The sequence below is a fragment of the Cavia porcellus genome, unplaced genomic scaffold (genome assembly GCF_034190915.1).
Source record: "Cavia porcellus strain 051 isolate PalLab524CR breed Dunkin Hartley unplaced genomic scaffold, mCavPor4.1 scaffold_1, whole genome shotgun sequence".
Classification (NCBI taxonomy): Eukaryota; Metazoa; Chordata; class Mammalia; order Rodentia; family Caviidae; genus Cavia; species Cavia porcellus.
This window is the reverse complement of record NW_026947484.1, coordinates 141,756,064-141,783,407: the sequence shown is the minus strand read 5'-3', so window position 1 is coordinate 141,783,407 and position 27,344 is coordinate 141,756,064. Positions and strand designations below refer to the sequence as shown.

The 27,344-nt window shown below is 37.4% G+C and overlaps 1 protein-coding gene across 1 annotated transcript in view; it reads right to left on the bottom strand.

Moving 5' to 3' along the window:
- The window catches only part of Gpr89a (G protein-coupled receptor 89A), a 42,336-nt gene extending 15,506 nt beyond the window's left edge, over positions 1–26,830 (bottom strand). The window contains exons 1-8 of the mRNA XM_063256842.1: positions 26,647–26,830; positions 20,439–20,498; positions 19,147–19,250; positions 14,847–14,953; positions 14,191–14,292; positions 7,756–7,876; positions 7,035–7,115; positions 1,669–1,778 (exon numbers count right to left, since the gene is read on the bottom strand). Of these exons, the coding sequence (XP_063112912.1) occupies positions 1,669–1,778; positions 7,035–7,115; positions 7,756–7,876; positions 14,191–14,292; positions 14,847–14,953; positions 19,147–19,250; positions 20,439–20,498; positions 26,647–26,688 (727 nt within the window). The 5' untranslated portion in view covers positions 26,689–26,830. The remainder of the gene's footprint in view (positions 1–1,668; positions 1,779–7,034; positions 7,116–7,755; positions 7,877–14,190; positions 14,293–14,846; positions 14,954–19,146; positions 19,251–20,438; positions 20,499–26,646) is intronic.
- Positions 26,831–27,344: the final 514 nt, after the last annotated feature.

The window sequence follows — 27,344 nt, the reverse complement described above, 5'->3', positions numbered from 1 at the left end:
TTTATCTATTAAATCACACACAATACAATAATCTTTATAATTAAGCATAATTTTCTCCTACATTATCTGAAATTCGTTTGGTAAGGGAACTAGTCTTGTTAACACAGGCTGGGTTTACAGACGTTACCTTCTTTAGTTCTGTATAGACATTCTCTTCTTTTATTGTTTCAACAATCCTATGAGATAGGTGTTACCTATTTTGCAGGTAAGGAAAGTGAAGTTCAGAGTTAAATGATTTAAAGACACACAACTGTCAGGTGTGGATGCGAAGTGAGATCTGCCTTACTCCAAGCCTGTTCTTTCCACTAAGATATGCTATTTTCCAAGAACTCAGTAAGTAGTATTTGTCTCCTCATTTAGAAAACAGACTCAGGTTAAATCAACTGATGCAATATTAACTTATTGAAGTAGCTTACTTGCACGCATTTGGCTTTTAAGGATTTTTAAGTAATAAAAAGATAACCCCTTCTAAAAGAGAATCACTGATTTTAATCCAAATCTTCCTCTTCTCTGTGAATTTTCCTATTACTACCAAAATCAACAAGTATCCTTAGTTACTTCTTCAACAGTGGCTGTTCTTGGCAATATCCAGACAATCAAACAGTAGGGCTGAACTAGTTATATCTGTCTCTCCTGTGATTAGACAGTAAAGAGGTTACACAGTCCTCTACTAACCATTCTATCACTCAGCACTTCGCTGGGAGTAGAAGACATGAAGTAAACGTTTCTGGATTAAATAACTCTTTTTTCTTTTACTGCCATGAACATTTTGCCTTTCTTTGAATTTAGTCTTATGTGAATCTGATACCAGAAGGACATAAATCACAATTCATACAATTGCATTATATTCTTTTCCTCCAATTCAAACAAAAGGGAGTATTTGCCTAGTCCAGAGAAGAAAGCAAGTATGTGTCTCATTGTTAGTCCCTGACAGTTTTAACCTCATAGCTTGGGAGCCATGTAGAGATATGGCCACTCAATCTAGGAATTAGTTCAACACACTTCAACTAGCTAGGCCAGGAACAATCCATTAACCCAATCATCTTGACTTTTAAACCAAAGTTGCTAGAGAAGCAGATATTTAAAATTTGTTTAGGAACACACTTTTTTTTTTTTTTGTCTTTTTCGTTTTTATCGGTACCAGGGATCGAACTCACGACTGCCTGCTTGCAAGGCAGGGGCTTATGCCGCTGAGCTAAATCCCCAGCCCCAGGAACACACTTTCAAAAGTGGGCACTTATCACCCCAAATATAAACCATTTATTTTATTGAGCCATTATATTTAGTGGTATTTCTTTAGGGTTTGGGAATATAGTAGCGTAGTGAAAAGAACTATGAAGAGGAGACCACAGTTTTGTGTTGCTGTAAACCACGGTGTGACAACCCTCGGGGTCAATTTCTCATCTGTAAAATGGAAATGCTGATTTTTTAGGACTTCTTTGGCTTAAAGAAAATGACTTTCTGATCTTTCATGGGTGTTGGAAAGATGACTTAATACACATTATGCTTTCTAAGGCTATGCCGGGCCAGTCTGGACTCTGATGCAATCAGCCACCTTGGAAGGAACTATTCCAAGATTGTTTGGTTCTGCCCTTGATCTACAGCATAGGAAAAAGGAAAAAAAACAAACCAAAAAAAAAAAAAATCAAGCAGAACGATAAAAGATACTTTCACTTCCTGGAGCTGAAGCAGTAACGCTCTTTATCATCCCCCAGAACCCGGATGGCTTGTTTTGCACCTCTCCCTTCTGGAACATAGTTCTCCGTGCCATTGCCATCCTGAAATAAAGAAAATACAAAATCTCATCAAGGAAGCACAGACTCTCAAAGTCCAGTGTCACTCAATTTCTGAAGGCTAAGTATGAAGCACAAGTGATTACCTTGTAAAGGTTATTAATAAACTCAGTAATTATCTTTAGCTAGGTATGCTCACTGTTCTAAGGGCTCTACAAGTCTTTAATACATTCATATTCCCATTTTTACAGGTGAGGTCACACTGTAATGTGCAGATCAAGAATTCATATCAGAGATTTCACAGCATATGCTTGTATATGCCATGATACAGGTCCCATTTTGAAACCAAATGAGATGTGTGCAAAACATGTGAGGCTATTTACATTTTAAAGTATTATATGAAAGACACATTGCCATTAGTGCCCTCAAAATACTCCCCTCACTTCAAATACACTTGGTCCCATCATTTGTGCCACTTTCTGCTATAGTTTTGGAAATCTTCTTTCATGTCTTTAGTTGTGCAGACACAGGTGACTTTATGTTCTGAATGAATTCAAAATGTAAATTATTCAGTTATTGTGAGTTTGGAGAAGAGCCAGAAGTTGCACAGTGCCAGATATAGTAAATAGGTAGATAAGGACACATTATATTGCTTTTCTAAATTTTAAAAAAATGTATACATTTTTTTTTTGGTACTGAGAATTGAACTTACGACACCACAGTTGCCAGTTAGGTGTTGTGCCACTGAGCTATTATTGCCAGCCCCCTATAATGTTTTCTATGAGCCTGGCTTTTGTTGTGGGGCACACAGGAGCAGCATTCACCAGTTGTTTTTTTTTTTTAAACACAGTCCATATGAACAAAAGACACACTTTTCAGAACAGCTTCAGAAAGTATAAGAAGAATGGGTAAGTGTATTTGAAGTAAGGGAGAGTATTTTGAGGGGGATTAATGGCAATGTGTCTTCTATGGTAATAAATTTAAACATTAACTATTTTTTGATCACTTAATATATTTTTATTTTTTTCTTATATATTTTTAAAGTACTTTTTTGATAATAAAAATGATAGGAAGACCTGAATGGGTTTAAGTAGTAAGAAAAAAGAAACTGAAAAGATATAAATCAAACATGAAAAGGTTTTTAAAAATGTAGAACAATATGGCCAGGCAAGATGGTGCATGCCTGTAATCCCTGCCCGTGGGAGGGCTGAGGGAGGAGGATCACTGTTTTGGAGTTTGATAGCAGCTTAGGCTACAAAATGAGCTCAAGGCCAGCCTGAACTGCACAGTGAAAGTGTCTCAAAAGATTAAAAAAAAAAAAGTAGAACAATGTATTTCTGAAACATCCATTCTTTAAATATGTAAATTATTCTAATAATTTACCTAATGAGAAATAACTTAGATTCCTGTGATTAGACACCAGTTTCAGGCTGAATTACACATGACTGGGCTCAAATTGGTACTATGTTCCCCCTGCTAAAGGGAGACCACAAAACAGGGTCTTACGGTATGTTGTTTTTCAACTAGCCCTGCCTGATAAGATACCACTGTAACAGATCAGTCTGTTACTGCCACAGTTGAATTGGCCGCACGTGAATAATCCTGACTCAGTGGACAACAGAGTGCCAGTGAACTTGTCTGTTGAACCCACAGTCACATGGAGAAGGACAGCAACAGTTCCTAACCCCAAACCTTGGACTGGATCAAACTCTAACAATTTCTGCAATCTGGCAGAAAGAGATCCTGAGTCTGAGTTAAATCATTTTGTAGTAGAAGGATCAGAGGAGTAATTGGGATTTGAGCTCTCAGACACTCTGGCAAAGAAACTACTTGGGAATCACACATGTAACATCTCGTTTGAATATCTAATCTGTGTTCCCATCAGATAACTTATTGGCTTAAGTTTTTATATATTTCTTGAGTTACTTAGTAACATGGGGTTATGTTCTTTTATGGTTGCCTTTGTATATTAGGTTGTTACTCCCTTTCTCTCATATCTCACCCTTGCCCTGATAAAATATCCTTTGAAACTCTCACTACTACACCTTCAGCTCAACTAAAAGTACTCCAATAAAATCAGAACCCATATTACTGTTTTGTCATCTACCGATAGGTTCCTTTCAAACCTCGCCTAACCGACTAACACTACTCATCCAAACACCATTCACTTCTCCCCACTGTACTTCACCTACCTCACTGCAGAGCTGATGGGGGAAAAGTAATTGCAAGGGCAATCATTTAGAAGTGTTGTAAGACTGAATCTATGGATACTGTTATAAATAGAATCAATTGTTTGGGCCAAACAAGGACAGAGTTCAAATCACTTAATAGAAGTAAATATTAGTACTAGACATACATATAAACTCCATAGAAGCCACAAACTCTCACTTCTCTAGTCCCCCATCTTGCCCCCCGCAAAAAAAAGAGGAGAAAAAAAGAGGGCCACATATAATTTTAAGATATATGTCATACACACAAAAACAGATATGCACAGACACAAGGAGGGGAATGGGGAAACAAGGAAATAGATCTGCCAATCCTCCCAACTTCCTCTAGGCAGAGCAAGTGGTCACAAAGGGAGAAGAAAACAAATACCACGTAGCAAAAATATATGAAAAGTTCACAGAAGAAAATAGGTGAGTACAAAAAGGAAATGAACCAAAAGTTTACAGCAAGTACACTCAATATGCCTGCCCATGCTGAATTTTATTTTTATTGGTACCAGGGATCAAACTCATGACTTCGTTCTTGCAAGGCAGGCACTTATGCTGCTGAGCTAAATCTCTTGCCCGCCATGGTAAATTTTGGAGAAACAGGTAAAAAATTGGATGAACTAACCAAAACAGTTCAAAATTTGAATGACAGATTCACTTAGGATATGAAACACTCAAAAACATGTCAGACAGAAATACCTGAAATAAAAAACAGTAATAGAATTCATACATTGCAGAAATGACCATCGTGAAGACAGAGGGTCTGATATTGAGAACAACATATTGCATTAAGAGCTCAAAGTAGCCAAAAAGAAAGTAGAGAATGAGAAGACTATCTAGCAGCTACTAGATGAAAACAAAAAGGCCAAGCTAAAACTAATCAGAGTTAGAGAAAATCTAGAATATAGCACGGATGTTTACAGAAATCATGGAAGAAAATTTCCCAAATAGAAGAATGTTCACTATCACCTCTTCTAGTCAACACAGTACTTGAAATATTAGCCAGAGCAATTAGGCAAGAGGAAGAAATAAAAGGGATACATACCGGAAAGGAAGAACTCAAAATATCATTTTTGGCAGATGACATGATATTTTACATAGAAGACCCAAAAATCTCCAACATAAAACTCTTAGAATAACTGACTTCAGCAAAAATTAGCATTTGTATATACCAATAATGAAAGGGATAAGAAAGAAATTATGAAAGTAGTAACACAGTTGCTTCAAGAAAAAAGAAGTATCTATGAATTAACCTAGCCAAGGAAGTGAAAAACATCTACAAAGAAAACAACAGTATTCTGAAGAAGGGGATTGAAGAGGACATCAGGAAATGGCAATGTCCCTGGCTCCTTGATAGGCAGAACCAACACTACCTCTAAAACTGTTATACAGATTCAATGAAGTCCAAAGCAAAATAACAACAGTGTATTTTACAGATCTAGAGAAAACAATTCTAAAATTTATATGGACCCAGCAGAGAACTAGAATAGCAAAAGTAATTTGGGGGAATAAGAGCAAAGTAGGTGGCATAGCAATACTTGACTTTAAGACATACTACAAAACAGTGATAAAAATGGCATGGTATTGGAAACAGCACTGAGGATACAGAAACTTCTCCAGGTATATTCAACTATAAGATCTTTGACAAAGGGCCCAAAAGGAAATGTTGGAGGAAAGACAGCCTATTCAATAAGCAGCACTGGGAAAACTGGTCTGTTTGTAGAAAAATAAAATGGAACCCTTATCTCTCAACAGATGCTAAATTAAAATAAAAATGGATCAAAGATCTAAACATTAAAACTTCTGGAAGATAAAATAGGTAAAACACCTGAAGATGTAGGTGTAAAAGGTGATTTTCTAAACAGAAACTTAACCGTATAACAAATAACCACAAGAATAACAAATGAGATATTAAACTAAAAAGCTTCTGAGCAGAACAAAAAAATCAATCAGTAAAGAAACACCCTACAGAATGTGAAGAAATTGTCAGCTACTTCTTAGAAAGCTAATATCTAGAATACACAAAGAACTAAAAAAAATTAAAACACCTAAAATTAAAACCCTGTCAAGAAATGAGCTAGAGAAAATGAACAGATACTTTACAGAGGAAGAAATACAAATGGTCAACAAGTATATGAAAAAATCTTCAGTATCTCTGGCCACTAGAGAAATGTGAATTAAAACAAGACTGAGATTCCACCTTATTCTGGTTAAGAATGGTAATCATTAGGAAATCAAATAATAACAAATGCTGGCACGGTTGTGGTGAAAAAGGAACCCTCTTGCATTGCTGGTGGAAATGCAAACTAGTACAGCCTTTATGGAAATCTATATGGAGACTTCTCAAAAGAATTAAAATGAGAAATTCCACATGACCCAGCTATCCCCCTGCTAAGTATCTTCCTCAAAGAGTTTAAGTCATTATACTATAGCAATATATGCATGCTAATGTTTACAGCAATGCAATTTGAAGCAGTCCATCTACCCATCAACAGATAATTGGATATAAATTGTTATTTATGTATAATGGAATACTACTCAGGTATAAAGAATGACACATTTAGGAAAATGAATGTAGCTGGAAAATACTAATGTTGAATGAAATCAACCACACTCACAAGCTTAAATACTATACGGTATCTCTCATTTGAGCGAGGCAAAGTACAAAGAAAATGATAAAGGATGGATAGAAAGGGAGAAAGGGGCAGATCTCTTGCAATAGGAAAGGGAACAAGGGTGGGAGTGAGGAGGAGAGGGGGAAATGAGAAGAATAAAGATGTGCCATGTACAGGACCCTAATAACCCCAATTAATGTAAACACTATATGCCATAACTTAAACTATTATTAATAAATAATATTAACAAGTACAAAAAAGGGGATAGCAAGGAGAGGAGGCAAAGAGATTAAAGAAAAAAACCTAAGTTATAGTAGGTACATAATTACTCCCAAAGATGATTGTAAACTGTATGAATTGCAAACATGTACTAATAAAAGAACAAGATAAAATTACCTGCTAGCACCAATTCATAGTCAAATTTTATTGAGAAATTCTAACAGAATATACATTCTTTAATGTGCTAGTCTTACCTTTTCTTTTTGCTTATGATCATATCCATGGTTTGAAGCAGTCGCCGCTCTAATGCTATAATATCTGTGTCAGTCACATTCCTATAAGAAATATAAACTGTTAGTAATGCTTTGAGCTCCTACCCTTGGGCATGTTACAAGTCACCAGAAAAACAAGTCACTCACCAATTATTAGCCAGTAATTTAAGGACCTGCCTTTTTAAGAAAACATTAAAATGACCATAATAAGCTAAAATGCTCTTACTGATATTTCTCATGGCTGATTTTTGTGGGATCTAGGGCAGCAGAAGGTAACTGGTTCTCTTATTCTTTCTCAGCTTAGATCCAGTGACATTTATGATATAAGTTTAAACATACTTTTATGTTATACTTTTAACTTGGCATTGTCTTCTACTTCTAGAAGGAACTGATTTACTAAAGTGGGAATACTTCATAGTGCTGCCTACCAGAAATGTGCCTTTAGAAAGTGAAGATGAGGGAGGGCACAAAGTTTTCCACTTCAAAAAATAAATCAATGTAGGGAAAACAACACAAGCAATGTAAGAGGTAGGACTTATTTAGCAAGTTTTTAGGTCACTACCCATAGGAACAGAGGAAGAGAATAAAAAGGCAGTATCACAGATCTGATATATTTGAAATGTAAGTAGGAAAGGTGGTAGCACAATATGACATATATTCAAATAATGAGGAAGAAAAAGGAAAGAGACAAAATGCACATTACCTGAGGAAGTAGGACATATATGTGTATGGGCAGTTGACAGCGCCAAATCCAGAAAGCAGAGCCATGAGAGTCACCCCAATTACACCTACCCGGCTGATGAGCTGTTCTATGGACAAGATCCCTAAAAACATCAAAGCACATTAACACCAGGCAACATAGATAAAATGGCTCGTTTGTACTGCAGAAAGAAATACTACTAGAAACATCAACTATTACACAAAATTCACTCATACAAGTCAATTTTTAATTATTAATGTGTAGCTTCTCTGTGATAACTATATAAATGTTGACTGACAGTTTCTTTATCTTATATGCTTCAGAACCATCCCTTTTACTGGGTGATGGTAATAGTAAAGCAATAACAAGAACTACGGAACAATGACAGTTTACTATAGTCAGTGTGAACTCAAAGTAAAACACTTTTAGTAAAAGCTCTGACTAAAAAAAGTTAGCAAAGTAAATCTAGAAAAGCATAGATAGCAAGTAATACTTGTTCTGAGACAATCCTGATATACATATTTCCCCTTTAGGCCATATTCTTCAGCTTATTCCTTTTTACATTCAATAAACACACAATGCATCTAATAAATGGGCTATATTTATAGATGGATGAGAAGTTCAAAAGCAAATACATGAATTGTAGATTATCAGTTGTGTTCTAATTATCAATTGTTTCCTATTGTTTGAGGATGCTGAAAATCAATTCAGTAGTTAAAGTGAATGCTGCTAGGGTACGTAGCTGGGATAAATGAGCAGGCAACGCCAGAGGATAACTTGGGAAGTTTGGCTTCACAGGAAGACACTAGTTTTCATTCCTATTTTCAGGGTAAAATTTACTTCAGCCATCAACTCTTATGGCCAACTCTTACGGCCATTCAGGCATTGTTGGTTTTGAACACTTAAATTCCAATCTTCCATTTTTGAGCAGGGGCCTCCCCTTCTACTCAAGTTCTTTTGCTCCTTTACTTCCATTACATTTGCGGCACCGGCTCTGTGGCTCAGGGCAAACTCTGGCTTCTCATTGTTTCCCCCTAGCTAGCTTGGACTCCAGGCTTGCTTGCTTCAACTTCTCTTACCATGACCCTCAATCTTCCACCCTAGTCTCCTTTAGAAATACTGAATCTACAATCCCCTGACTACACCAAATGCTCTGGCTCTCTGTGGCTATGCTTGGGCTGACTATAACTGCTAGAATGCAGTACCCACACAGTTGGTCTACATTGTTAGAACTGGGGCCATCACATATGTATGGTCTTCAGTCTTAGCTCGTACCCTACTAAGTAATCCTTATTTTGTCCCCTTCAGTCACCTCTCCCTTTTCCCCTCATTTGTCCTTCTCTTTAGCCAATGCCGGTTCTAGGAAAAAAACCTAAGCTATTAGACATGTATTTTCTTCACTCTAGTGTAAATACTTACATCTGCAATCAACTTTAATTGTTTCCCTCAGAATGAAATGGTGACCAAAGCTAAGAATTCTAGGTTATTGTGTTCTCTTTCACAGCAGTCCACTCTCAGGCTATGCAGTATATTTTTTGTCCAACTTTTACTCGGCCCAAACTTGTTCTGTGGAATGTTTCTTTTCCTACCTTTAAAAAGGTAAAACCTTGCTACCTTTTGTGCTTGTTTGGATCAATTCTTTGCTCAGGCTGGAAAGAATCTAGAAACCACCTCTATGAGCCTCCAGAATCCTGAAACCCAGTAACAGATTTGGCAGAGCCAGCCAGGAGGTAAGGCCCTTTTGGCCATGTTTTTTTTCTCTCTCTTTCTAAAATCTGTACATTTTTTTCTACTCTACTTTTAGTTGGCCCAAACTCACCCTGCACAGCACATTTCTTTTCTTACTTTTAGTAAATGTAAAACCTCACTAGAACAAAACAAAGCTGAGACATCTCTACTTGTGTTGGTGACCTTGTTCAATCCTCTTTGCATCTTCCAGAATCTTATCCCATCACTAGTCCCTATCCTGTTGTCTCTAAAATCTTTTCACCAGTTTTTTTCCTAGGAAAAGCCTGTTCTTTGCCTTACATTTACCTGTAGTATCAATCCCTGTTTATTTCACCTTTAATAGCTAAGTTTCTTAAAAGAAATGGTCTCCTCTTCCTCAACCTCCAGTTCATTCCTCCACTGACTGCAGTCCAGCTTCCCTCCCATTCTTTCTGATGCACGGTCTTGCTAGGTAGGCCAAACTGGCGCCAAACTCTCAAACCAGCCTCAGTTTCCAGAGTGCTGGGATTATAGGCAGGCAACACCGTGGCCAGCTTTCATCTCATTCTTTTACACCGAATGCAATGGCTTTCACTAGTACTCATATCAGCAATATAACAGGTAACATTAATCAAGTATCTGTTATGTTCTAGGTACTGTTTTAAGCATTTCATAGATACTTCCTAATTTAATCCTCTTAACCTATGAGGCATATTTTATTGACAGCTTAATCTTACAAATGAGGAAATGTAGGCATAGAGAGGTTAAGTAACTGAGTCAAGGCCACACAGCTAGTAAGTGGAATCAGGATTCAAAAACAGCCTAGCTCCAATGCTTAACTTTTACAACATTATGGTCAAGAATGTTTCTACTGCTTGCAAATTCAATGACATTTTCCAACCATTCTCCCCATCTCTTCCTTTGTGTGTCTGTCTCTTTCTTGATGAAGCTACCATTATTTGGAAATAAAAGCAAAGCTCCAAAAACTCAGGTTACTGAGATCATGAACAGTAGCAGGACTAACAGTACAAGGAAGTTTGAAGGTTATACTCTGAGTTTCCCTAGAGTGCCTTAGGTGAGGCCACTCAAACATTAAGAACTCTTTCTTACAACTTCTCTGGCATGGCTTGGTTCTGTCATTGATGGGTTCTCTGACCACAGACACTTGAGTGTCTATAGCAACAAGGCCTTACAGTTTTAACAGATTTCCAACTCACTGGCAACTTCCTGGAGGCAACAGTATGTTTGGCAAGAAACTATCTCTTTTGTCACCTGGACCACTGGGGCCTACTTCAGGCTCTGAATCAGTATTCATAGAAATGGATCATTTCTTGCAGTCACTCTAGACTTTCTCGTATTGGGAGGAGGGGACAGGACATGGGTTTGGCCCCCACTTTTCCAAGCGGATGTGAACAGACAGGCTCAGTGGCCCACCCCCACTATGGGCGAAGGCGAAGGGCGAGGGCCGAGTCTTACTGAGACTACCAGTGGAGCTGAGTGAAGATTGTTTATCTTTATTCTTTTATGATACTGGATCCTTCTTTATAAAATTATTTTCCCTTCATGGCTTTTACAACACTCTTTCCCCAGGATTTCCCTTTTACTTCTCTAGTTGCTTTTTCTGTCTCTCTTTCATAGGTCTACACGTTTTTCCTTGGGTGATTGCTCCAATTTTTCTAGTTTTTTTTTTTATCTAATAGCATTTAGTTGATGATATCTAATTTTCCAGGTTCAGAGAATTTTTTCCATAAGAATCAATATATCTGTATCTTTCTCTTAAGCTCCTGACTTTGTATTTAAATGCTTACTGAAACTTGACTTGGATGTGTATGGGCAACTCAAGTTCAACATACTTCAAACTGAAATCATCCCCGCCCCGAACTTTCTCCTTCTTTTGCACTGCTTATTCTACAAAAAAGTATCAACTGTCTATCCACTTAAAAAAATTATGTATGTCACCTCCATCTCCATTACATTTTTTACTCCTCTTTAATATACTACGGTTTTTTCTAATTTGCAGCTTTCCACGAAGTCTCCTGTGCCTTCTTGCTGGACCCTCCATTAAATCTCAGTTTATATATTATTTCCTCAGACAGGTTAAATCTAATCACTTGCACTAAATTTGATATCCTCGTCTGCATTATCCTCAATCATTGCAGACAGTTTGCGCCTTGATGAAGATGACCACAACTGGCAATTATTATTCTTGTATTTATCTCTTATTATCTAGTCCTACCCATGAATTTGTACATTCCATGAGGGTAGAAACCAAATTTATTTTGTCCATGGTTTATGTCCAGGACTTAAGTAGATGCTCACTAAATACTGGTGGAATAAATGAGTAAATAAATCTTCATGTAAATTCTGTTGATTCTCCTTTCTACACATCCTTTGGTTTTCATGAAAGAGTATTTATATCTAATTAATCTTTGTGTTTGACAAATATTTGTTGACCAGGGTTACAGTATCACTCAAAAATGTAGGCATAGAGAGGTTAAGTAATCACAACAAAAAACCCATCCTTTTACTTTTATTCCCTTTAACATGGTTACTTATTCCTTAATGCCAGCACTTTTACCAAGAATTGGGTGTTACTATGCCATTTACTAGTTCCACATAGAAAGAGCTGAGTAAGGAGACTGAGACCATCTTACTGCTGCCATCTGCTCACATACGTTCCTTCTAACCTTATACGTTTTCTCAGTCTACATTTTTCCACTACGGAATGCCTCCCAACTTTGCTAGGTTCAGGCACTGTACAAACAAGTACTTTCAGACCTTTTTTGGTGTGTACATAGGGATCAAATCCAGGGGCATTCTATCATTGAGCTACAGTCCCAGCCCTTTTTATTCTATTTTTACAATTTTAATAGAAAGTTTCACTAAGCTGCCTAGGAGGCCTAACATCTTATGTTTCTCTTGCCTCAGCCTCCCGAGTAGCTGGGATACAGGAATGTGCAGCTGCACCTGATCAGACATGTGTATCATTGTACGTAGAGTTCACATCTTACAGTTTCTGAGGTTTCCACATCAATAAACCATTTTAGTTACTGGGACAATCCTGGGAAAGTTCCAAAGGAGCAATGTAGGCCTAGTTGTTTCTTAGCTACTATACTGTCTAAACTTTTCTTCCTATTTACTTTTCTTTGATGGTTAAAGACATTTGAACATTTCAACATAAAACTAAAATGTCTAATTGTTGGAGAGTAAAGGGAAGGTTGAAATTGAAACTAGCTCCTTAGCTTTCCCCACATGTCCCTTTCAGGATATTTCCAGGGAATTTAGAAAAAGTGAGGGATGAAAGTTATATACTTCATTTACTCACATATACTTCTGAAGTACGTTCTGGAAGGACTTGTTAGATGAGGGATTTCTGTTCACTTTTTTTTTGGTACCAGGGATTGAACTCACGACCTCACGCTTGCCAGGCAGGCGATTAGGCTGGTGAGCTAAAACTCCCTACCTTTTGTTCACTGTTTTTAACACAGAAATTAGGGCTCATTCTGCCAAATTTCTTGTGTTTAAAATGAGGGGTTTTTTGTTGTTAAAGACTGATTTTTTTTTTGAAAGTTTTTATTTACCTATTGCAAGTTTTTATGTAAGATCTCTTTCCCTATTTACATACATTTCCAGCTGGGCTTGGTAATGTATTGTAGGCTTGATAATGCCTATAATCCCAGCAATCTAGGAGGCTGTGAGGTAGGAAGATCACAAGTTTTACCCCAGTCTGGACAATTTAGTGAGACCCTTTCTCAAAATAAAAACCTTAAAAAAGGGCTGGGTTGCAGTTCAGTGTGAAGGCCCTAGATTCAATCCCTAGGACAGGAAAAAAAAAGTTTTCCCTAAAGCCAATGAGGTGGGCAGGGTCTTACTGTATTACACAGACTTGTCTCATACTCATGGTCTCAAGCAATCCTTCTAAGTCTTCCAAATCATTGAGACTACAGACACTCATGCTACCATAAAGATAATTTTTGTCACCATTTGAACAACAGCCATTTTACCTTTGAGAATCTGATAAAAGCTTATTAATGCATCATGTGCAAATAAACGTACTACTATGATTTGGATAACTGTTTCCCAAAGACCCATGTGTTTAAGCTCCTGGTACTCTTGGAAGGAAGTGGACCTTTCAAGAAGAAGAGTTTAGTTGCAAGTTTTCTGGTTGCAGGTGGGCATGCTGATTAAAGCAACAGAGATGCCAGCCTTTCCTTTCTTACTGCCTGACTGCTATGAGTAAGTAGCTTCCTTTGCTATTCATCCTCACCATGATAAATTATCACACCACAGGCCCAAAATCAACAGGCCAAGTGACTATGTACCAACACTTCCGAAACTATGAGCCAAAACAAACTTTTCCTCTTTTTAAGGTAATTAGCTCAAGTATTTTGTTATTATAATGGAAAGATGACTAATGCACACAGAAATATATTCCCATAGTTTTGCTTAATATCAGGGCATTTAAATTAAGAACTTTTTTCTATGTCTCTCAAACCCTTGAAGTGTTTTCACTAAGTCAAGGTCAAAAACTCCTCTAGAATATAGAAGTTTATTTCAAAACCAGCATTTGATACCCCTGAGAATGAAGGAGAAAATTTGGTTAAAAATTAGACATTTTAGAGAAAAAAATGTGCCATATTTTCCACAACTAGAAGTTAAAAAAATATTTTTTTTCAAAATTAGAAAACTAATCAACCCTCTTCTCATTTCCTCATTTCCCCATATACTCACCATGTTTTGGGCTGAGAATGGGAAATGGATCTCCCAGTTTCCAGAAGAAATACATAAATGTCAACCATAAGAGACAGGAAAAAGGCAGTCGCTGTTTATGCACTGAGAAAAAACAAGACAGTTAGCAAAAACATTAAAGAGCTTGCTCCATAAAAATATGAGCTTATTATGCTAATTAATATTTAGTTGACTTTCTCAGTTGGCAAATGAGTGATACAATTATCCAGTTTTTAATGCTGTTTTTGCACTAAGACAGGCAATAAGGCTGTTAGCAAAAACATATTAAAGAGCTTGCTCCATAAAAATATGAGCTTATGTTAATTAACATTTAGTTGGCTTCTTCACTTGGTAAATGAATGATGGAATTATATAATTTTTAGTGAAGGTATCCTTCCCACCATAAAAGAAACTTGGACAAAATTAAGATGTCAACTGAATTAAAAAGAAATATTAAGAGTAGAAGCATTGAAAAAGCTGTAGAAAGACAAATAATCATTCAATGTTCATATTCCTTTTGTAACCATTTTAAGATGCAAGGAGGTACATCCAAGTAATAGCAGCTCTGAACGTAAGGTAGGTTTGAAGCTGTCCACAGCCCAGCCCCCCAAAATCTTCATCCCAATCTATGTGGTGAAGTGAGAAGGCAAAGTACTCACATAGTCGGATGTTGCTCACGAAAAAATAGCCAATGTAAAAAGGTATCATGAAAACTAAGATCAGCAGAATTACACATAGGTTCATTTTCCAGTGAAAATAACGGGAGCTGAAATAAATGTCAAAGAATTTCACTGTGAGAAAGGGAGCAACTTTCATTGTCATAAGCTTTCCAAAGGATCTCTGCCCTTTGAACTCAATATTAAATATACCTCATAAAATTAGCCATCTAGGCTGTTACTATTGACTCACTAGTAGAGACAAAAACTACATTTTTGAAAGGCAGATATGTCCATCTTTCCCTAATGAAACATGAGTATTAATGGTGCAGCTATATTCATAGGCAATGTGAACATCACACACACCATTTCTGCTAGAATGACTTACTTCACTCACTACTAGGACTCTTACTCCAATATAAAATTTAAAGAAAAATAAATATTAACAGTAATCGATCACAAAAAGGTTTGGAAGTACTTCTTTTGTATTCTTAAGCAGCTGATTTGCAAGATATTTACTGATGTTTATAAAATCTTATTAGATTTTTAGCACATACGCTTATATAACAGCTTTGAGATATTGGTAGTACATTTAAAGTGTACAATGCAATGGTTTTTAGCATATTCTGTGCAACCATAACTATAATCAGTTACAGAACCTTTTACTACTCCAAAAAGAAATCCTGTACCATTAGCAGTCACTTTCCAATCCTGCCAAACTTAGGAAGCCATCAAAGTAACCAAAGTATTTGTTTTTATGGATCTCCCTATTCTGGACATTTCATATGAATGGAATCATGTATGTCTTTCTTGATTATCTTCTTTCTCTTTGCATATTTGAAAACGTCACCTATGTTGTAACATCATTCATTTCTTTTTGATGGTTGAATATTATTCATTCCCTTATTTATCATTCATTAGGCAATAAATGTTTGGGTTTCATTTTTTAGTTATCACAAATGGTGATATTACATATATTCTATACAGCTTTTAGTGTAATCATGTTTTCATTTCTCTTTAGGTAGGAATGGAGTGGAATTCCTGGATCATACAATATATCCATACCTAATCCTTGAGGCTCTGCAACTATTTCCCATTGTGGCTGTATCATTTCACATTTTTTCCAGCAGTGTATGAAGGTTCCAAGTTTTCCTCAGCTAAGACAATATCTATCATCTAGCTTCTGGTAATAGCAATTTTAGTGGTTCTGATTCACATATCTTTCATGTACTTATCAGTCATTTGTACATCATTTGTAGAGAAATGTGAATTCAGATTCTTTACTCATTGTAAAAATAGGTTGTGATTTTACTATTAAATTATAATTAATATATTCTAGACACAAATCTCTTTCCAGATAGATGATTTGCAAAAATTTCCCTCCATTTTTGAGATGTCTGTTCACCTTCTTGATAGTGCCCTTTGTATTTACTGATTTTAAGCTTAGGCTGAGTTTCAAAAAATGACTGAGCAGTGAAGTGGTTTACAAGGTTACATAAAATACAAGATGAGGAAATAAACTATAAGGACATATGAAGGAAAGGAACAATGTAAAGGAGAGATTAAATACAGTGGTATTTCGGTCCATAAACACTTTTATTTGCAAGCAATCTGATTTGCAAACAGAGGCATCTGGCAAAATTTTGGTTTTGTTTGCAAACTCTGTATCAGGTGATAAATACAACTGCTGTCATCTTTTCCACACAAACATAAATATGTCCATCTTTTCCAGAATTGTAGAAAAAATTATTGAGCCAGGCTTAATATAGGTGGACTACAAATTTAGCTTTACATTTTCTCGTGTTTACTATGAAATAAATAATTCAATCATGTATTAGTCAACTTTTCTGTCACTGATACAAAACCTTAGAGGATTAATTTGGTTCACATTTTAAGGGGATTCAGTCCATGATCAAGTGGATTTCAAGGCAGAAACATCATGGTGGAAGGGCATGGCAGAGTAAAGCTGCTTAGTTCACAGTGATTGTGGAAGTAGAGCAGGGGAACAGTGCAAATCAGGGGATGAGCCAATGACCATATACAGTACCCAAAATCAGACTTCATGACCCCTTAGAAATATCCAGAAGTGTGCTTGACCAATCTTGTAGATGAAACGTAAAACTAATCAAGTTGACCCTCCATCCCCACTGCCATAGGTTAGCTAAAATCATAATGTAAGAAAATAAACCATTATTCTCAAAAGATGCATAATTATTATTACTGAATTATTACCAACAATGAAATTTCTCCAAATACTTCATAAGGAAAATGTGTGAGGGAAACTAACAACATCCTGAATAACAACCTTTCAAAACAAGCCTCGGTGAGTTACAGAGGACTGTTTCTTACTATTCCCCTCTTAGTAGGGATGACAGGCATCATAAAAAGAATCATGCAGTAAAGAATACTCCAGAGGAAATCAAACCATTCAGTCTAGTTATATTCACAGCTTTCTGCTTATGTGGATTAGCTCAGTTAAGTGCATGTAGCGAGGCAAACATGCTGCACATCCTCCAGGTAATTGTACATAGTATTTTAGCTCGGCTTCTGAAAGATCGATACTGGGAGGCAGTGAATTTTAAATGACAAGTGGTGTAATTTGTATTGCCAATTAAAAGTGAACCTAGGGGGCTGGAGATTTAGCTCAGCGGCATAAGCACCTGCCTTGCATGCAGGCAGTCGTGAGTTCAATCCCTGGTACCGATAAAAATGAAAAAGACAAAAAAAAAAAAAAAAAAAAAAGTAAACCTAACTAGATTCTATATTTGAAAAGCAGGCAATACAAGCTCCACTCAGAGGTAAGTCAAAGGAATACTATTATGACCAAGAATCTCTTTTGAAAACTATTCTGAATTCTGTCAATGCACAGATATAATACATGATCAAGGTCCATGGTTGGGCATCAATGTGAGCAAAAAGAATAGATGTAACCATGGACATATTTTAGCCTAAAAAGACCCAATCCCCAGAAAGTGCCTGAAGAAAAGCCATTTTTTGGCAATGCTAGTTGTTACTCTTTTAAGATAACTATTCAAGATATCTAAAAAATATACACCAAAGCATCATTGATGTTTCTTACTTTACAGGAGTACTGATTATGAGTTAAAAGTTGAGGGACATAATCTACCAAAAACAGTATGATTTTAGACTATCTGAGCCATAACCTATTCTAAAACTATTTAGATTGATAGTCAGCAAACTACCCTGGCTACCAATTTTTACAAAAATTTACTAAAGCACAGTCATGCCCATTTGCTTATTTATTGTTTATGCTTGCTTTTTAATTACAATAGTAGAGTTGAACAGCTGTGATAGAAGAAACCCTGTGGCCCACAAAGCCTAAAATATTTATTATCTAGCCCTTTGTCGAAGAGTTTGACAACCTCTGCTTAGATAGTAGTGAAACAGGAAGACTTTGATAATAAAATTTAATAACTAGCATATAAAATATTGGCTTGTAGATCTATATCCATTCATGAAAAAAATATGAATTGTTAAATAAGCTTTAAACAAAATTCAGAATATGTACTTGTTTTACCACACAGTTCTACATGTTAAGTGCTGTGATGAAACCAAAATTATCAACTTTTTCTAATCTTTCAATATTTTGCAACTAGCCATATGTATTATACACTTAGATCACTTCCTTTGCAAAAAGATTGTTCCATGTGGTGATAAAGTACAGTAGAGTAGCCAAGGTGGCTCATATCTATAATCCCAGCACTTGGGGAAGCTGAGTCAGGAGGGCTGCAAGTTTGAGTGAGACCTTCTCCCTCACTTCCCTAAAAAAAAGGATGGGGGATATAACTCAGTGCAAAGGTCCTGGGTTCAATTCTCAGCACTGCAAAGAAAAAAATGTATAATACAAGCTAACATTGCACAGCTGATGAACTCCACGTACAGATGCTGGCCTGAAAAAATTGAAGCTTATAGTTTAACAGGCAAGAAATATTTTGGATAGACTGTTTAGTAAACTAGCAAACCTGTTATTTGGTAAGGGGTAGAGTTACATATTTCTGAGGAATTCTGATCTTTTCAGGTAGATTTTCAAACCCACAAAACAATGTAAAGGGCCATTATTGAGATTCAGTCTGAAAACAGCCTGAGAAAAATAAAGCTTCTCTTGAAGGGAGCCTGGGACCTAGTTTCTCAGTCTTACTTCAATGGTCATTTTTTCCCCAGTACCTCATTCAGAATCTTTGCCAAACCAGTTACTGGATGGCTGGGACCTATATTTACAGTTGCTGGGACCCACATTTGCAGTTATGGAAACACATTGGAGTTATTCAGTACTCTTACTCACCTGCTGTTCAGTACTCCTAAGATTTCAAAGATGATAAGCTCAAACATGGTGCAAGAAAATGCAAAAGTCACAGAGAAGATCACCTGTACAACATACTGCCTCACCTAGTAAAAGCCAAAAAGAGACTAGAAGTCAGTCATTTCTTTGCTTGAAATTGTGAGCTGATAATTAAAGCACAAGAAGATGAAAAAAAAAAGTCAGAAGTATTACATGAATTCCTAACGCAGTTAAAAATATTTTGGATCAGTTCAGGAATCTTACCTGGGAAGAGTTAAAGTATTGAATGGAACAGAATCTCCAGAATTCTGAGCTTTCTGACAACTACACAAACTTCCTAGGGAGGTTTAATGTAACTGAAATGGTCCAAAGGTAATCTATAACCATTGATCTTATTACTAAATAAAAAGAATCAGAATACATTCAGTCTAGGGTGAAGACTTTCTGAATCCAAGGCCTACAATAGGAACCAGGTCAGCTTTGAGATTTTAATAGTAACTTAAAATGTAAGATTAGTAATTCCTACAATATGGTTTTTCTTCTATGAGCAATCTAAAAAAAATAAGATAAAGGCAACCAGAAAGTAGACTTTTAAAGATGTGGAAGAGGATTGTGGGAAAGGGGAGAAAAAAAAGAGTTCCACGGTATTAAAAAAATTGAAATGTTATATACATATACCAGTCTCATTATTCTGTATTTCTATATGCACTAAAAAAAAAATTCCTAAAACCCAATGTGTTCATACCTAACACATTAACATTTTAAAAATAGCATTTGGATTGGACAAATACAAAGGGAAGTATTTAATAAAAGATAAAACTTTTTTGAAGAAAAAATTAGTAAATCAAAGCTAAAAGACAAATGAAAAAGAACATTTATAAGACATTATACTTAGGGGTGGGGATACAGCTCAGCAGCACAGTTCCTGTCTGACAAGCATGAGATCCTGAGTTCAATTCCAGGGACTGAAGGGGGGAAACACACACACACACACACACACACACCCACATACACCCATTACTCTCCCAAAAAGTAGCTGTCTGTTGTTGGGTGTATGTCCAGTTATGACAGATATGACATTCCTTGCACTTAACTTGTGGACTGTGACTTGAATTTTTTGTCATTAAATCTAGCAAGCCTAATCATATTCTTCAGTTTCATAGTTACAGTCATTATTTGGTAAAAACTTGCTGTCTTGGAAGTTAACATGATCTTTGTTTAATATGGGTATAACCGTGTCTTCTTTTTAAAAGTATTTCAATTCATATAGGTAGAACATAATGATCTATTCTTACCTCATAGTCCTTAAACAACTGGCGCATGAAGAAAAGCCACCCAAATCCAAAAAAACATATCTAAAGGAGAAAGAACAAAGAATGTCAACATACATCTTATTAGACAGTATTTTATAATAAAAGATCACCTAGACATTATTTCAGAGATTAAGGATGAAAACCACTTATAATTTGGAAAGAGATGTTTGAAATGCTCTTAGATCTTTCACGTTATTCATGCCATAGAATGTGTTTTAAGTTAGACAGAAAAGGAAGCATGTACATATTTTCCTAGTCTTATGAAAAATTATTTTGTGAGCTGGAATAGTTAGCAAACAAACAAGGACTCTGAAACTTATTATGGATGATCCTTGTTTGCAAATAATTTTTAAAAATTACAATTTCAGGGTGTGGTGGCACATGTCTGTAATCCCAGCACTCAAGCGGCTGAGGTGGGAGAAGTGCTGTGAGTTCAAGGCCAGCCTCAAATACTTGGTGAGACTGTCTCAAAAAACAAAACAAAACAAAACAAAACAAAACAAAACGAAGTAAAACAAACATCAAGGGAATAAATTGAGACAAAAATAGATGAACAGTAGAAAGACTAGTTTTTTTTTAATGTGTTTTTCCTTCAGAAAGCTTTGTTGACTTCTCCACCATTAATCTACACAAAGTAGTTTTCATCTGAGACTGCAGGATCCTGCTTTTGTCAGTTTTCATTCAAACTGGCAGCACAGACAGTAGCCATGTGATAGCTGACAAAGCTGGTTTTTCATTAGTAAATAGAACCTTCTACACACACACACACATGCTCTGACACAATTCTTTTTTACTTGTATTGGCTGGGTTTTTATGAAAAAAATTCTTTCAGGTCACCCTACTGACTGTAAACTCCTGAGCACAGTGACTCCAGCCTCTTTTGCCCTCCTGCCTACTAGACATTTTTAGTCACATGGAGCTTCCTCTGTTCTTACACACATTCTTTCATACAGAGAACTCTGCTTTCCCCTAGAAGAACTTCTGTTTTTTGTACTTAATAATCCCATAGGTCTTATATTGCACCCTCTGAAAGGCCTTCTCCATCCTGAATAAACTGTGCTTTTGAAATAATTCTATCCTACTCTGTACTTATCAAAGAACCACAATATTTTGCAAGTCTGATTTCTCTTTATTATAAACTCTGTAAGACTTGCTATCATGGCTTTCCTCACAGTAGCCCATCCTGCATCCTCCAGGGTTGTAGCAGATTGTCCTGGTCCACTGGCCGTAGGTCTCTTTCCCAGGCACCACCTGTGGGGAACCAGCCTACTCCTCCTGACTGCAGGCACCACTTGAATGGAACTAGCTCTGCTACTAGTTTGTTCCTCCAACCCCTGGGGTCAATAAGGATGCATGACAAACAGACACAGAGTTCGTTTAGCATATGGGCAGCCAAGGGGCTCTTGCCTCTTAACTAGCAGAAGAGCCACCAGCATCTGGTTTATCCTGCTTTTACCTACCCAGACATAGGTATAAGCGATTAAAGCAACATCAAATTCATCTGCCTTCCAATATCCATTACTACATGCATAGGTAAACAACTTAATCTCAGTTGTGTTGACTTTTCTCTAGAACCTGTAATGTGCCATCATCCCTGAATGTTGTCTTTCTCCTTTATACTCGCAGAGAATGCCAAGTAAGCCTCAATTTTCTCTTGCTTTTTCCTTTTACTTCGCCCAGTCTCATTCTACAGAGCCAGGTTCCCCCTCACTCTTTACTTTTACTTCTTTCTTTCTTTTGAGACAGAGTCTTGCTATGTAGTGCAGGCTGGGCTTGAACTTGCTTAGGTAGCCCATGCTGGCCTCAAACTCATGACAGTCTTCCTGTCTCAACTTCCTGAGTGCTGGGATTATAGGCATGCACCACCATGCTTGGTTCTTAGCCACTTTTAGAAGGAGCTATAGATATTTTAATGCATACAGTTAGGAGTAAAGTTCAGGCATTGGAGAACGGGTAAGGCCGTTTTGGATACAATTTTTGTTTTTTTTCACGAGGCTTTCTTTCTCTCCTTCCTTGCCTCACTCTTTCCCCTGGGTCAGGAACTGGGGGACTCTCCTCAAGGTGTCAGGGAGGGGCCTCCTGGTCCTCTAGTGGAGATGGGAAGAAGGAATGTAGGCTTTTGTTTTTTCTAGCTTCTTGTGATCTTTTGGGTTCTTGTTGTCAGTGTGTTTGTTGTATTTTGCTATTACTTTTAGAATATAATCTGGTCTCCACTTACTTCAATTTAGTAAATGGCTTTATTTTCTTTGTTTCTGTTTTGGTATGATGCTAGGATATGTGTCCCACCCTAGGTGTTACTTGGATTATGTGATGCTGGGATTAAGGGTCAAATGCTAGAATTAAGGGTGGTCCATCTGAGTATGAGTGGTACCAATAAATAGGTTTAAAGCTTGCATGTAATCACGTAGCTGGCTAAGAGTAAGGGTGCCCCGTCCTGGGTGTGGGTGGCACTAATGAAAAGGCTTAGGACTTACATGAGCTTATATCAACTGCCACCAACTTTACCTTTCTTAACTAGCTTTATATGCTAAGATGCTCAGTTACTTTTCTCTTGTTGCTGACACAAAATACCCAAAGTTAAAGGAAGAAAGAAAGGTTTATTTTGACTCACAGTTTGTAGGTTTCAGTCTATAATTTGCTGGCTCCACAGCTGGGTGGCAAGAGAGAGGGGCATCACAGAGAAGAAATAGTTCATGGTGGGCAGCAGGCACCAACACAAGCCATGACCAGGGCTCTTTCTGTCCCTTGTACCTTTGTATTTTAGGGCAGATAGTTGCTCATACCCTAAACCTAGCACTGCACCATGAAACAATCTCAGAATCAAGTCCTTGATCCCAGCAGCACACACTTTAGATCTGGCTACCTCTGAAAAGTCCTACCTATGGCCATCTGAGGCTTCCAAGGATTGGTATCTAAACACAAACCATAATAGCCTCTGATTTTGGAGAACAAGAGGGAAGAACCTTTTCTTTTTGAGTTATTTTAACCTGCACAGTGGCTCTTCCCTGCACTGAAGAGAAAAATTTGCCATTTAAAAGAAAATGCCGAAGACTTTTTTGAGACAAAGCAATGGCCCTGAGGGTTAAGGCTAGGGTTCCAGCTTTAGTTGATTTGCTTCCTCCCTGTCTCAAATCACACCTGGAACTATAGCTTTCTGGCTGGATTCCTTCCATGTTTACATGCAGATAATTTAAAACCCTACTATACCTAAGATGGGCATGGTGGTGCATGCTTATAATTCCAGACCTTGGGAAACTGAGGCAGGAGGATCATTGTGAGTTGAGACTAGCTTGGGCTACAAAGTGAGTTCAATGTGAGCATAGGGAAACCCTATCTAAAAACAAAAACAAAAAACACAAACACAAAAAATCCAATGCTTGATGACTTGAGAATAAACAACATTTAAAATTTAATTAAAGTAACTGTGAGCAAATGAAGACACAGCCATTCCCATTCTCTGTCTGTCTTTCTTTCTTTATATATCAGAGTAAATGCAAGAGACAATTTTCCCAATTGGCTCCATTCTGGATGAGTAGAGTCATCAAGGGACTTGAAATACCAGCTGAACTATCAAGATGATAAGTCTTATGATTGTACAGAGGGGTCAAATATATGTTGGATAATAGTTGCTTTTACAAAAATGACCTCTAGATTGAAAAATTTGCTATAGAGTAAAGAAAAAGTTATTAGTATAGTTATTAAAGACCAACTGGAAAAACACTTCTGTTGAATCATTTATTCACCCTTTACTCATTCAACAAATATTTCTTGGTGCATAATATGTGTCAGGGTCTAGTGATAGAATAGTGAATAATAAAACATGAATGCTGTTTTCTAGGAGTTTTATAATCTAAGGAGGAGATAAACAAGTAATTACAAAACAATATGGCAGCATGGTTATAAGGGAAGTGGGTGTAGGACATTACGGCAGCACGTACAGGAATATTTAATCTAGGTTAGGGGAGGCTTCTTGGTTGTTCAAGATGAGATCTGAAGGTTGGACAGGAATTTGTCAGGAGAAAGAAGGGAAGAGATATTGGAGGAAAATGTCTAAAAAGAGAGAAGAGTGGAAATCTAGTGGCATATAACATAGACAGGCTAGGGAACAAAAAGAAGTTTAGAAGCCTAAAGTGAAGTGAAGATAAGGTGATAGTCAAGACTGAAGAGCTTGATGCTAGGGTTCAACCTAAGGAACTCTATAAGCCACATTAAAGAGCTTGAGCTTCTTTCTGTGGTGTGAACGACTGCTACACTAAGATGTTGTCCAAGGCTGACAAGTTGAGATATGTGTCCTCAGACTTCTGATTTCACTTCAAATAAGCCTTTCAGTACACACACAGAAGCATGTGCGTGCACACACACAAGGAAGTGTGTGTGTGTGGGGTTTGCTTTGAAGGTAAATAATCTACCTAGTAAAGAACTTTTCACTAAACTTAACACAGTACTTTCTAGGCTTCCACTATGGACCAGCAACTGATCTAGACACTAGGGAATACAGGAGAGAAAAGATGACACTTTGGACTTAAGTGTGTCTACAGATAACAAGCAAACACACAAAAAACACTGATAAATGTGAAAAGAAAACTAACAGAGAAAACAGGTGGCCAGAATGAAAGGCTACTTTTGTTGAGGATTAGAGGTCAGGTGAAGCCTTACTGATACCTAAAAGATGGTAAAGTAGCCACATAAGTACTTGGACAAAGAACATTTGATGCAAAGGACTCTTCAGTTTTTAGTTCTGAGCACATTAGACAGTTAAACTTAGTATTTCACATGAATATGTGTATGAAAATTAAAAGTATATAAAATTAAGTCACAAAAGATTAGAAAGCTACTTTCTTGGTTCAACTTTTCACTTATGACCATGTTAAAAATCTTAGAAGCTGCAATGCAATGCCAATTTTCTATTAGTATTCTTATTTTAATTCTAAATAAAAAAATTGAAGCTTAAATATTTTTCTTGAATTGGTAGTAAGGCTAAAAATAACTCTGTATTGTATTGTCATCAGAGGTAATGGGAAGCTTTAAAATGGTTTCAAGAAAACCACATGTCCAGATTTTTGTACACCAAAATATTTGAATATATCAATAAAAATAGACATAATATAAATGATAGTAAATCTTAAAAACGGAAAAAGTTAAGTGTATTAGAGTGGTGGGCCTATGAATGGCTTTTCTTTGGTTCATTATTTTTAAATTTTATAAAAGTTTTCAAGAGGAAGTCCTGCACGCTACAGACAGAAGCATTAGGAGGAAGCAGTACAAAAGCGGCATCGAGACCCCAAAATTTAATTTACACATTAAGCACTCAAAGGAATTATTTCTTTCACTTGTCATTTGTAGAACGAATAACTAAGAATACTTTAAATTATTGTGTAATTTGGTGGGGGAATCTGGAGCATCTACAAATGGTAACAGCCAGCCAACAACTGTTTTGACTGCTTTCATTTGGAACCGAGTATACACGTACGGACAATACAGGATCTTAAAAAATAAACTTATAAGCACTTAAATATCACTGCTTTGATAAAAGCCAGAGAAAAAATAGACCAACAACAAATGACACGGTAAAAGCAAGAGGTTCACTAGATGAAGGTTCTAGAGGGCAGAGAGTGTGCCTTATGTATGTGTGTACTCCCAGAGCTTTACAAAATGGTAGGTAAATGCTGACTATGAATGAATGTGCCCAAATGAGAAGAAATGATAGTCGGAAAAGGACCCGAAAAGGGTAATTAGCAAGTAGAGGATAAAGTGAGAGGTGTCAGTGCGTTCACTAAACCTCAATACTTTACACAAGGGAGGCAAATACCTCTCTGCGCTCGGACTCAGGATCCGACAGGAACTGAACAGGTCACACGTGTCTGCAGTTTTCAGCCCTGATTGGCGCGCCGCATAACTGCGCCCGAAGACTCACTTTCCCCAACCCCTGGTTCAGCAACACAGTCCGGAAGCTTCGGGGAGCTTTGGGGCCGTTCGCTCTCCTCTCAAGGCCCTGGCTCTGGACGCCGAGGCCAGCTTAAGAGAACCCGAGCGGTGGGAGGTGGATGCAGCAGACCCCACCTTGTCCTTGGGTTGTGGGGACTGGTGCGGCAGGCGCGAGCCGCAAGAGAGGATTGAAACCCGGGCCAGCCCGCAGCGCGTTCGGGAAGGGAGACCCAATGAAGGTTGGGGGAGGAAGTAGGTAACTCACTTGGGAGGTAATCATGATGCTGGAATCGATTAGGAAACTCATGGCGAAGAGTAGAGAGGACTGGAGCCTTCACTGCCCAAAGCCATGCCACGTTCCGGCCACCACCCCATCACTCTCAGGTAGCCGTCTCCAAAGGTCCGCGGCCTAGACAGTCGCGCTATAGCCTGACGCCATCAAACTGCGCCCCAGCCAGCCAATCAGCGCTTAGATCCCGCTCTTCCGCCTCTGGTTAGGAACCAGCTGGGCTGTGCCAAACCAGGTAGCTGCAGCTCCGGAGGCGGGGCTAATTAGAGCTGCTTGGGTTGAGAGTGGCGGCATTATGGTATTGCGGACTGAAAATACAAAAATGAATGTAATGCAAGGTAGCATTTCTATTTCCGAGGTCAAAACGAGCGAGGCCTGACACTCAACCTCTTATTTTCAGTAGTAAATCCGCTAAATGTAACGATCATAATAAAATGACGTTAACAGTTACTGAGCTGGGGATTCTACAAGACGAGGGTTGAATCCCTAACACCGCAAAAAACAACCAAAATGAACAATCAGTTATTATTCTAACGATTGAGGCCATAGTCAACCATTATGTTCTAAGTATTACAGATGGTACTTGGCTCTACAAACACAATCAAACAGTTAACTACAGACAAGGGAAAAGTGGACAAGGAAGAGTGAGATTTTTTGGCAAATACAGTTAACCA